This window comes from Mustela lutreola, chromosome 3 (assembly GCF_030435805.1).
Source record: "Mustela lutreola isolate mMusLut2 chromosome 3, mMusLut2.pri, whole genome shotgun sequence".
NCBI lineage: Eukaryota > Metazoa > Chordata > Mammalia > Carnivora > Mustelidae > Mustela > Mustela lutreola.
The window spans coordinates 96561505-96574541 of NC_081292.1; the positions used below are offsets into that span (position 1 = coordinate 96561505).

The 13037-nt window shown below is 40.5% G+C and overlaps 1 protein-coding gene and 1 long non-coding RNA gene across 9 annotated transcripts in view; one reads left to right on the top strand and one right to left on the bottom strand.

Moving 5' to 3' along the window:
- The window catches only part of LOC131826880 (uncharacterized), a 77661-nt gene that overhangs the window by 52085 nt on the left and 12539 nt on the right, over positions 1–13037 (top strand). The window lies entirely within an intron of this gene.
- Positions 8400–13037, bottom strand: part of SAP130 (Sin3A associated protein 130) — a 92782-nt gene continuing 88144 nt past the window's right edge. For all 6 annotated transcript variants that reach the window (XM_059166534.1, XM_059166533.1, XM_059166532.1 and 3 more), the window contains 3 exons: positions 11304–11407; positions 10064–10177; positions 8400–9341 (listed from right to left, as the gene is read on the bottom strand). In XM_059166534.1, the coding sequence (XP_059022517.1) occupies positions 9183–9341; positions 10064–10177; positions 11304–11407 (377 nt within the window). In that variant the 3' untranslated portion in view covers positions 8400–9182. The remainder of the gene's footprint in view (positions 9342–10063; positions 10178–11303; positions 11408–13037) is intronic.

Sequence of the window (13037 nt, forward strand, 5' to 3'; positions counted from 1 at the left end):
GATCCCAGGACGCCGGGATCATGACCTGAGCCGAAGGCAGCTGCTTAACCAACTGAGCCACCCAGGCGTCCCTATTTTATTTTACTTTTAAAAAAGATTTTATTTATTCATTTATTTGGCACAGAGAGAGAAAGAGAGAGAGAGAGATCACAAGAAGGCAAAGAGGTAGGGAGTTGAGGGCAGGGAAGCTGGCTCCCTGCTGAGCAGAGCCTGATGCAGGGCTCCATCCCAGGACCGGAGATCACAACCTGAACTGAAGGCAGAGGCTTAACCCACTGAGCCACCCAGGAACCCCAGGACTATAGCTATTTTAAAAATTGAATCAGTAGGGGCGCCTGGCTGGCTCAGTGGGTTAAAACCTCTGCCTTCGGCTCAGGTCATGATATCAGGGTCCTGGGATCGAGCCCAACACTGGGCTCTCTGCTCAGTGGGGAGCCTGCTTCCTCCTCTCTCTCTCTGCCTGCCTCTCTGCCTACTTGTGATCTCTCTCTGATCAATAAATAAATTAAATATTTAAAAAAAATAAAATAAAAAATAAAAATTGAATCAGTAACTGGCAATTAAAAAAAAATAGCACCAGAACCAGATGTTTTCACTAATGAATGTGACCAAACATTTAATTTTTTTTTTCTGACAAAACATTTAAGTACAAATTTATAAGAATTCTCTACAGTCCTCTCCAGAAAACAGAAGCAGAGAGAATACTTCATAACCCAAACACGAGCATCACCCTGACCCTTCTAATGTAAAAAAATTAACCAAAGACCACTATCTCTCATGCACAGATGCAACTAAACATCAGTAAGTTGAAACTAACAATGCGTAAAAAGAACTATACACCATAGCAAGTAGAATTTATTCCAGATATGCTAGTTTGATTAAAAATCAATTTAAGTAATCTACTACATAAACATGCTAAAGAAAATACATGATATCTGTGATAAGAACATACTTAAAAATAAAGCTCAATTTTCAAATAGCAACTCTATTGCTAGGAAAGCTAGCAATAGAGGAGAATTTCCTCAGCTTAATAAAGAACTTCTACCAAAAGCTCCTACAGCTAACATTATACCTAATGGTGAGAAATAGGACACTTTATCCCTAAGATTGGAAACAAGGCAAGGATACTCCCTCTTACTACTCTTACTCAACATCTTACTGCAAGTCCTGTCCAGTGCAGTAAGACAAGGAAAAAGAAGTAAAACTTATAAAGACTGGCATAGCAAAGGAAACAGTCAACAAAACAAAGAGGCAACCCACAGAATGGGAGAAGATATTCTCAGATGACACTACAGACAAAGGGCTGATATCCAAGATCTATAAAGAACTTCCCGGGAGGGAGACAAACCATAAGAGACTCTTAATCTCACAAAACAAACTGAGGGTTGCTGGGGGGTGGGGGAGGGTAGGGATAGGGTGGCTGGGTGATGGACATTGGGGAAGGTATGTGCTATGGTGAGCACATACCACAACACAGATAATCACGTCAAAAAATGGGCAGAAGATATGAGCAGACACTTTCTTTTTTTTTTTTTTTTTAAAGATTTTATTTATTTATTTGACAGAGAGAGAGATCACAAATAGGCAGAGAGACAGACAGAGAGAGAGATGAGGAGAAGCAGGCTCCCTGCTGAGCAGAGAGCCCTATGCGGGACTCGATCCCAGGCCTCTGGGATCGTGACCTGAGCCGAAGGTAGAGGCTTAACCCACTGAGCCACCCAGGCGCCCCATAGCAGACACTTTTTCAAAGAAGACATACAAATGGCTAACAGAGACATGAAAAAATGTTCATCATTAGCCATCAGGGAAATTAAAATCAAAACCACATTGAGATACCACCTTACACCAGATAGAATGGCCAAAAGTCACAAGGCAGTAAACAAGTGTTGGAGAGGATGTGGAGAAAGGGGAATCCTCTTACACTGTTGGTGGGAATGCAAGTTGGTGCAGCCAGTTTGGAAAACAGTGTGGAAATTTAATTTAATTTCCTTAAGAAATTAAAAACGGAGCTACCATTTGACCCTCCAATTGCATTATTGGGTATTTACCCCAAAGGTACAGATGCAGTGAAAAGAAGAGCCATATGTATTTCAGTGTTCATAGCAGCAATGGCCACAGTAGCCAAACTGTGGAATGAGCCAGTATGCAGAACACCTAGGTGTCTCAGTCATTAGTCATTTGCCTTTGGCTCAGGTCATGATCCGGAGTCCTGGGATCGAGCCCCGTATGAGGCTCCCTGCTCTGCAGGAAGCCTGCTTCTCCCTCTGCTTGCCTCTCCCTCTGCTGTGTTCCCTCTCTCTCGCTATGTCTCTGTCAAATAAATAAATAAAATCTTAAAAAAAACCCACAACAGCCAAGATGCCCTTCAACAGACGAATTTAGGATAAAGGAGACGTGGTCCATATACACAATGGAATATTACAAAGCCATCAGAAAGGATGAATACCCAACTTTTGTATCAACATGGATGGGACTGGAGGAGATTATGCTGAGTGAAATCAGTCAAGCAGAGAAAGTCAATTATATGGTTTCACTTATTTGTGAAGCATAAGGAATAACATGGAGGACATTCGGAGAAAGAAAGGAAAAGTGAATTGGGGGAAATCGGAGGGGGAGACAAAGAGAGAGACTGTGGACTCTGAGAAATAAACTAGGGTTTTGGAGTGGAGGGAGGAGGGAGGACAGGTGAGCCTGGTGGTGGGTATTAAGGAGGGTACGTAATGCATGGAGCACTAGGTGTGGTGCATAAACAATGAATCTTGGAACACTGAAAAAATAAAATTAAATTTAAAAAAAAACCATACAGACTGGGAAAGAAGAAATAAAACTGTATTTGTTCACAGATGGCATTGTTTATGTAGAAAGTTCCCCAAAATTTGACAAAAGAATTCTTGTTAATATAGCAATATCACAGCCTATAAGGTTAAGAGTATATAAATGTTGACTGCTTTCCTATATACTACCGGTGAACAATTAGAATTTGAAATAAAAAACACAGCACCATTATTTATTTATTTATTTATTTATTTATTTATAAAAGATTTTATTTATTTGTCAGAAAGAGAGAGAATATGCACAAGCAGGGGGAGGGGCAGAAGCAGAGGGTGAAGCAGGCTTCCCACTGAGCAGGGAGCCCGACTCAGAACTGGATCCCAGGACCCTGAGATCATGACCTGACCCAAAGGCAGATGCTTAACTGACTGAGATACCCAGGCATCCTACACAGTACCATTTACACTAGCATACATACAAAGTGAAATACTTAGGTATAAATCTAATGAAATATGTACAAGATGTATATGAGGAAAATTACAAAACTCTTTTGAAAAAATAGAACACCTAAACAAATGGAGTTATCCATATTTATGGACCAGAACACTCAATATTTTAAGTCAATTCTTTCTCAACTTACTATAGCTTCTGTGTAATCCTAATCCAAATTCCAGCAGGGTATTTCATAGCTATCAACAGACTCTATATGAAGAGATAAAAGACCCAGGATAGCTAACACAACAATGAAGAACAAAGTTGGAGAACCCATACTGCTCAAATTCAAGACTTCGTCTAAAGCGAGTGATTGAAAGAGTGGTAGGGGTGAACGAATAAACAAGCATGTCAAGAGAACAGAACAGAGAGCGCAGACATAGTGCCATACAAAACAGTTAACTTATCTTTGACAAATGAAGCAACGGTAGTTTAATGGAGAGTCTTTTCAACAAATGGTACTGGAATAATTGGAAATACACACACACAAACAGGTGCACAGACCTCACCAATGTCACAAAAATTATCTCAAAATGAATCACAGACCTAAATGTAAACCAGAAAAAATCTTCTATAATAAAACATAGGAGAAAATCTAGATGATGTTGGATTTGGTGATGAGTCTAGATATAATCCAAAAGCACACTCCACGCACAGAAAGATATTGATGTTGTACTTTTTTTTTTTAAAGATTATTTATTTATTTATTTGACAGAGGGAGAGAGACAAGGAGAGAGGGAACACAAGCAGGGGGAGAGGGAGAGGGAGAAGCAGGTTCCCTGCAGGGAGCCAGATGTGGGACTTGATCCCAAGACTTTGGTCTGGGATCTGAAGGCAGATGGTTAACGACTGAGCCACCAGGCACTTTGCTAAAATTGAAAACTACTGCCCTTCAAAAGGCGCTAGTAAGTAAATGGAAAGACATGCCATAGACAGCAAGAAGGCATTTGTAAAATGCCTATCTTTCTGAAAAAAGGACTGGTATCCTAAGTATACAATGAACTCTTAAAACTCAAACAGAAGGGTAACTGGGTGGCTCAGTCAGTTAAGCATCTGCCTTCAGCTTGGGTTGTGATCCCAATGTCCTGGGACTGAGTCCTGCAGTGGGTTCTCTGCTCGGTGGGGTGCCTGCTTCTCCTTCTCCCCCTCCTTCCTGCTCGTGCTTTCTCTCTCTCCTACTCTCTTAAGTAAATGAAATCTTAAAAAAAGATTTCAATCAGAAAACAGCCTAATTAACATATGGGCAAAGATCTAAATAGATACCTTACCAAAAACGATTTGAGATGTCAAATGAGCATATGAGAAGTGCTCAACATCATGTCATTAGGGAACTACAAATAAGAGTGAGATACCACTACCTACCTATTAGAATGGCTAAAATTCAGAATGTGAACAACACTAAACTTTGGAGAGGATATGGAGCAACAATAACTGTCATTCATTGTTGGTTTGGAAGTTTTTTTTTTTTTTTTCAAGATTTTATTTATTTACTTGACAGAGAGAGAGCACAAGCAGGCAGAGCCTTAGCAGAGAGGGAGAAGCTGGCTCCCTGGTGAGGACCCTGGGATCAAGAGCCACCCAGGGTCCCTAGTTTGGAAGTTTCTCACAAAACTTTACATGTTACCTTATGAGCCAGCAATCACATTCCTTGTTTTTATCCAATGGATTTGAAATTTTATTTCCACACAAAACCTGCATCTAAATGTTTATAATAGCTTATTTACAATGGTCAAAAACCGGAAGCAAGCAAGACGTCCTTCAATAGCAAAATGAACAAACTTGCACGTTCACACAGTAGACTACCACTCAGCAGTAAAAAGGAACAATTTATGATACATACAAGTGGACGAATCTCTAAGACACAAATATGTACTCCATGATTCCAGTTTTATGAAGTTCAAGAACAGACAAAACTGATCTGTGATAATGGACAGATCAGGGTTTATCTTGGTAGGGGGCTTGGGGTGTTGACTATAAAGGAGCCCTCTTTCTAGGGTTATGGTAATGTCATATCTTTATTTAGATGTTAGCCAAGGGTGTATGTATTTGTAAAAAAGCATAAAACTCTTAAGATTTGGGTGTTCTGCTCTACATAATTGTACCACAATAAAATTGGTTATTTGAAGGAGAAAGTCAAGACAATGGCTATTTTGGGGGAGGTAGAGAGCTGTGATTCTGATCAAGCAGTTGTGGGACTTTTTTTTTTTTTTTTTTTTTAGATTTTATTTATTTATTTGACAGAGGGATAGAGAGAGCAAAAGTAGGCAGAGTGGCATGCAGAGAAAGAGTGGGGGAAGCAGGCTCTCTGCTGAGCAGGGAGCCTGATGCGGGGGTTGATCCCAGGACCTTGGGATCATGACTGAGCCAAAGGCAGCAGCTTAACCAACTGAGCCACCCAGGTGCTCCAGTTGTGGGACTTCTGATATGAATAACAAAGTTCTGTTTTTTTTTTTTTTTTTACCGTGGGTGATAATTTCAAAGTTGTTCTTTTAAAAATTTATGAAGTTTTACATTTGTTTCATGTAGTTTTCTATATCTGTGCTTGCTGTAATTTACAATAAAAAAGTACAAAAAAATACATCCTTTCAAAGGTGTCCATTTTTTCACAGGTTGGGTTGAACTGTATAATCTTTTTTTTTTTTTAAACATTTATTTATTTATTTGACAGCCAGAAATCACAAGTAGGCAGAGAGGCAGGCAAAGAGGGGGAAGCAGGCTCTCCGCCAGAGCAGAGAGCCCGATGCGGGACTTGATCCCAGGACTCTGAGATCCTGACCTGAGCCTAAGGCAGAGGCCCAACCCACTGAGCCACCCAGGTGCCCTGAACTGTACAATCTTTAAATAACTTTTACACTCTAAAATTGTGTAAGTCTAAAAAAAATAATAAAAAAATAAAATTGTGTAAGTCTATATTATTACTGTGATAAAATCACTGAAAATGAAAATACTAGAAGGCATTTCCTATTTAATGAGGTTTTGAAATATCCAGGTTTAAAAAAAAAAAAGATATATGGAAGATTCTCTAGACAAAGCAAATGGGTTAAAACTCCCTCCCCCACCCCAGATTTCTTTCTTTGATTTTTCCACTGTAGAGAAAAAAAGCCAAATCCAGGTCTTACCTCAAATATATTTCCAAGGGGCACCTGGGTGGCTCAGTGGGTTAAAGCCTCTGCCTTCGGCCCAGGTCATGATCCCAGGGTCCTGGGATCGAGCCCCACATCTGGCTCTCTGATCGGCGGGGAATCTGCTTCCCTTCCTCTCTCTCTGCCTACTTGTGACCTCTGTCAAATAAATAAAGAAAATCTTAAATATATATATATATATATATATATATATATATATATATATATATATATATCCAAATCTTCCTAATCTTTAAATTTGTGAATGATATTTTTCTGGACCAAAGCCACTTGATCTCTGGCCTATCTCCTGTTTATAAATCCCTGGAAAGCACAACTAATATCAGGAATTACAAAGTTATGTATAAATACGTGTCCATGTAAAGAACATAAATGTACAAAGTTGTATCTGTAATAACCCAATGCTGCTAACAGCTTGAATGTCTTTCTACAGGTGAACAGATCAACAACCTGTGTTTGGAATATCCATACAGTGGAGAGCTTGGTACTCAGCAGCAAAAAGCAATGAACTCTAGAAACAGGGATAAATCTCAAGATTAAGTTTCCATTATGCTTAGTAAAAGCAGACTAAGGCTTGTCTGAAGATAGGGAGGCAGGTAGGGGCCAGGGGTAAGAAATCAGAGGCAACAGGAGAAACTACTGGGTCTGATGGAAATGTTCCTAACTTTGACCGTGGTGATGGTGAAATGGGAATACATACACGTCAAATCTTACCAAATTGTATACTTTGAGATGTTTAGATTATTATAGGTTAATCCTCAACAAAGCTGTTTTTAAACAACATAGTATACACAGACAAGACTCTCCCAAGTTCTGACTGTGTAAGGCAAGGAAATACTGCAAACCCTATTGTTCTAACCTGCACTGACAAGCTTCCTTTGACGAAATTATCGAAGTTTAAATTGTGGTGACAGTATCTTTGGAGAGAACAGGTCTGAAATGCAGGATCCCAAGTACCTGAATCATAGCTAGCACACCACATGAGATCACATAACTGTGGGCAGTTATGTGCACAGGAGAAACTGAGGCAAAGGAACATTCTTCTAGCACAGTCTAGCACACTATACTGGTGTCTAGCAAATAACCAATAATATCTTTTAATGTTGGCTCCGTGAAATGGTGGAGATTATTCCGAAGACTTCTTAGCCTACACTACACAGGCCTACTCGGCCTAACAAGAAGCCTGCTTTGCTTCTTTACCACTGCTATACCAGATGAGAGTTTTCCTTTTTTTTTTTTTTTTTTTAAAGATTTTATTTATTTATTTGACAGAGAGAGATCACAAGTAGGCATAGAGGCAGGCAGAGAGAGAGAGGAGGAAGCAGGCTCCCCGCTGAGCAGAGAGCCCGATGCGAGGCTCGATCCCAGGACCCTGAGATCATGACCTGAGCCGAAGGCAGCGGCTTAACCCACTGAGCCACCCAGGCGCCCCAAGAGAGTTTTCCATTTCAACTAGAAGACTGTTTCATATGAGACAGCATTGGTCCCAAAGACCTGGTCAGAACAGGAACAGAGTCCCTGTCTCAAATCTATTCAGGTCAGGGCAAAGAGGAGAGCTCCAGGCCCAATCTGGCAACCAGGTCCTAAGAAATGAGAACATCCAGCTAGAAGGGAGGGAGATGCTAGTTTGTATTCAAAGGAAGCAAGCCTAGCTACCAAACTATTCAGGTAGCTCAGAGCAAGAACAACCTTGTGAAGAAAATCCACCCCCTGTGGCACTTTGACCCCAATTCCTGCAGCCTTAATTGTTCTATAATTTGACCAATTTATACCTGCAGTGGGACAAAATAGTCTAGTACTTTAGATAAGCAAGAGCCAACAGACTTTACCATGATGACCTCTTTAAAATACCAGGATAAGTGGAACCCATTTATGTGGAAAAACAAAATTTGGCAGAGTAGACTCTCAACATTGTGTAAGAAATCATAGTAGGACACACTCATGTGGTGATCATCATGGCACTGATTCACTTTATAAAAAGATGCAAACTGCTCATGTACAAAAACCTCTTTGAGTCCTTTATTAACATCTGGAGATGTGCGGTACATACAATTAACAGCATCACACCAGCTACAGAAGTACAAATAACCGAGAACGTACTTCAGAACAAGGATCTCAGAGCATCTTCAGATGTTGCCTGCTCTGAACCTCTACAAAAACCCAACTCTGACACACGCGGGACAGACAATATACAATTTCACTTTGAAATGGTTCTTTAAAAAAAAATGACAAGAATTAATAGTTCAAACCCTTTAGAATGTGAGATGTGGCAAGTCTCTCGGTGCCATGGCACTGCTGTAAAAGGCCAGCTCAGGCATTTGAAGGTCTAAGAACCGGCTAGGATGAGGGGAAGAGGTTTGATTTTCAGTGTAGAGAGATAACAGATGGTCCAAGTGGACACTTTCAGTCCAGGCTCAGTATAGTCCTGCAGGAATCCATCAGATAAATACAGTTTATAAACCAGAAGGCTGAAAACTGCCAGCCATTCATTCGTGTCACTGATTCTAACTGGCAGACACTGATGCATCAGGAGTCATTTATGACACAACGAGTTTAAGAGGGATACGCTTGAAAGAGAGAATGGAGTTCACTGTGTCAGAACAGCTCTGATCCGTTGGTGCCACTAGGTACCATGGGGCCCCTCTGCTTTCTTGTGTGAATTAAGGAACACTTCCTTTATTTCAATGTTCCACTTTGAAAATAACCAAAACCCTCCCCCCACCCCCACCATCATTCTTCATAAATTCTGTTTCCAAAGTCCTGATTCTTCCGAGTCTAGACTTTTTCCTTTCGCTTCAATTTTGACACCTTCTTGACAGTCCCATTCTTGTTTAGAAGCTTCAGAACACGGTCTTTATGATCTAAAACTTTAAGCATGGAGTCTCTGGCCTCACTGATCTGGTCCATCACAAGTTTACACCGCTGCATATTTCCCTGTAACAGAAGACATTGTCACCAATCAGTAAAGAGGAGGTCACCAGGTTTTCAAGTAACTTTTCACCTATGGATTGAGGCCACTCTGAGGCTTCCACACAGAAAAAAAATGTTTTAATCTTTCTTGGTAATGCAGGCTAAAGTAAATAAGTTCTTCTTTTTTTAAGATTTATTAATTTTATTTATTTATTTGTTTATTTATTTTTTAAAGATTTTTAAATTCACTTATTTGACAGACAGATCACAAGTAGGCAGAGAGGCAGGCAGAGAGAGAGAGGATGCAGGCTCCCCGCCAAGCAGAAAGCCAGACACAGGCCTTGATCCCAGGACCCTGAGATCACAACCCGAGCCAAAGACAGAGGCTTAACCCACTGAGCCACCCAGGCACCCTATTAATTTATTTTAAAGAGAGTGAACATGTGCTGCGAGTTGGTGGGGGCAGTGGTGTTGGTGGTAGGGGGAGCAGAGGGGGAAAGAGACAGTCTTAAGCAGACTCCCTGTGGAGCACAAGCCCAACATGAGGCTCAATTCCATGACCCCTGAGATCGTGACTTGAATCGAAACAAAGAACTGGATGCTCAACCAACTGAGCCACTCAGGCATCCCAAATAGTAGGTTTTTACTAAAGATATTAATGAAAGAGGGAGGGAAATGGGAGAAGTAAGATAGTGTAGTGACAACATCACAAACTGGATGATCAGAGAGAAAGGGATATGCCAAACCTGTATCAGTTCATTTATTCGGTGTAGATCATCATCAGTTGCCGCTTTTTTCTTTGGGATAATCCCTTCCTGCAGGTTGGTGAGTCTTTCATAAACATCATGTTCTAGATTCGTCTGCAACACACAAGAGGAAGGGCATCATGGCCTCAGAGATACTTTTCCTTGATAACCTCAGGCAAATGCATCCACCTTGAATCACTTCTGTAAACTGGGATGAGAGCTGTTTGGGTGATAGAATCCTTTCTCTCAAGGACTAGGGCACTAATGTACAGCAAGGGAAATTGATCAGCAATGATTAACAATCTGTCATAATTTAGGGCCCATCTTCAAGGATAACTTTTAAATACCCCCCCCCTAAAAAAACCTTCCCTAAATTCACAACTGCTCTAAAAAAACAGTCTAAAGGTTTCATAGAAACATGCTTTTCTAAAGTACAAAAAGTACCCATGGCATTTTTTTTTCCCCTTAAAGATAGTCATAATAGATAATGTTCTTTAGATCACAGCTACTCCAAAGATGGAAAAACTTCATGAGGTTGTTGTTTTGATTGCCTCCCCCCTTCACCTCCTTGGTGAAGGAAGAATTCCCACCCCAGGGTTATGGAAACGGACAAGTAACACCCACCAACACTGGACACATGAGATCAACAGCAGTTTACTAGTCAATATACTCACAGCCCAGGGGAGGAAGACACCACACACCACGCAGGGCCACGCAGGGGCTGCACTCAGGAACAGAGTGAACAAGCAGGGGCTGTAGGAGGCAGGCTTTGTAGTATCGAGAGGGAGAGGTGTTCCCTGGTTACCATGGGGATGTGACAGCTTATCTGAACAATATTGCAAACTGGCAGGGAACTAAAGCCCACTCATCAGGAAGAAGTGGGAGTGGAGTCTGGTCCCTGTGATAAGGAGCATGGTGGGGAGCAAGGGCTTATAGTTAGGCCATTTGAGGCTGTTTTAGATTCACAGTAACATAAAATATGGAACCTTAACTGTAGGTCTTACACCACAGTTGTTCAATATATTTTGGTTCTGGGTACCAGAATAAGATGTTTGAACTGTATCTCTGAGATAGATATAGTAATTATAATATTATATGTTACACATAAAAATTCTGCATGACCCTTGTTAATTGGGAATGCTTCAGAATTACTCAAAAGGAAATACTCTATGAATGCAAATGCCTCCAGCATCTGTTCCTCTCTGCAACAGTACATAACAACGACTAGAATTCTACCCACCAGCTGTAGCAATTGAGCAGCACAGAGGTGAACTTTCCAGCCTTGAGCACGACAGGATACCCCTTTCTGGTTAGCTATTTCCTGCAGCATAGCTTTCTTCTCTTCTGGAACCATTTAAAAAGAAAAGTATATTTCAATTTTTATAAAACTAAAATAATGTGGTTTCAAGTTACTGATGCATTTCATCAAGAATTTCTTTACTTAAATGTTTACATGAATAAGTTTCTTTTCTTTTCTTTTTTTCTTTTTTTTTTTTTTTTTTAAAGATTTTACTTATTTATTTGAGAGAGAGAGAGCAAGAAAGGGAGAGAGAGAGCATGAGAGGGGAGAGATCAGAGGGAGGAGAAGCAGGATCCCCGCCTGAGCAGAGAGCCCAATGCAGGACTCAATCCTAGGACTCCAGGATCGTGACCGGAGCTGAAGCCAGTTGCTCAACCAACTGAGCCACCCAGGCATCCCAAAGTTTCTTCTTTTGTTCACTCCCAAAGAATGCTGTAAAGACATATTGTGCTAATCTAGTGAGTTTGAAAGAGAGCAAATTAATATCCTAATCTCTTAAAGGAAGGGAAATGGTCTCTGGTGGCCTGAAGCCCTGCTCATGAGTGATGCTTGCAAGCATGTGGAGAATTGGGGATGAAATTTTAGAAGCTTTCTGGTGTTATCTGGATCATGGAGAAATGAATCAAATTTGAATAGCATTTTCACATTCGGATAGAAAAGTCCAGTAACTAGAACTATAGTAAAATAAATATGAAACATATCATTGGATGGGGAGAGGTAAAGTAGGATTGAGAGATACTTGACAAAGGTGAGTTGAGCTGTGTACATGAAGTTTTAACCACTGTTTAACCACAACTTAAAATGTATTTATAGGGGCACCTGGGTGGCTCAGTCAGTTAAGGGTTTGCCCTCGGCTCAGGTCATGATCCCAGAGTCCTGGGATGGAGCCCCATGTTGGGATCCTTACTCCTCAGGGAGCCTGCTTCTCCATCTCTCTCTGTTTAATAAATAAATCTTAAAAAAATGTATTTATACATTAATTAAAAATTTAAAATAATTAAAAGTTACTTAAAATATTTTAAAAATTTTACTTTCTTTAAAAATTTATTCTTGAAAAGACTACCTTTATATTTATGAAGCCCACAGAAGGCAGAACACCAAGACCGAGTGCTAATGTAAGTGATGAACTCTGGGTGACAATGATGTTGTTAGTGTAGGTTCATCAAATGTACCAAATGCACCAATGTGGTCGGGTGTTAACTGTGGGGGAGGCTGTCATGAGTGAGGACTCAGGGTACATGGGAAATCCCTGAACCTTCTATTCAATTTTATTGTGAAACTAAAACTGCTTTAAGAAGTTTATCCGTTAGGGCGCCTGGGTGGCTCAGTGGGTTGAGCCGCTGCCTTCGGCTCAGGTCATGATCTCAGGGTCCTGGGATCGAGCCCCGCATCGGGCTCTCTGCTCGGCAGGGAGCCTGCTTCCTCCTCTCTCTCTGCCTACTTGTGATCTCTCTCTGTCGAATAAATAAATAAAATCTTTAAAAAAAAAAAAAAGAAGTTTATCCGTTAAAAAAACAATCCCCTATCTAGTAGGCAAATATTAGCGTGTATATAATTTAAATAATTTTTTAAACTTTTAAGGTAACTGGAGATTCACATGCAGTTAGTTGTAGAAAAGAACACAGAGATCCTAAGTTCTCTTTAGCTGATCTCCCCCAATGGCAGCATCTTATT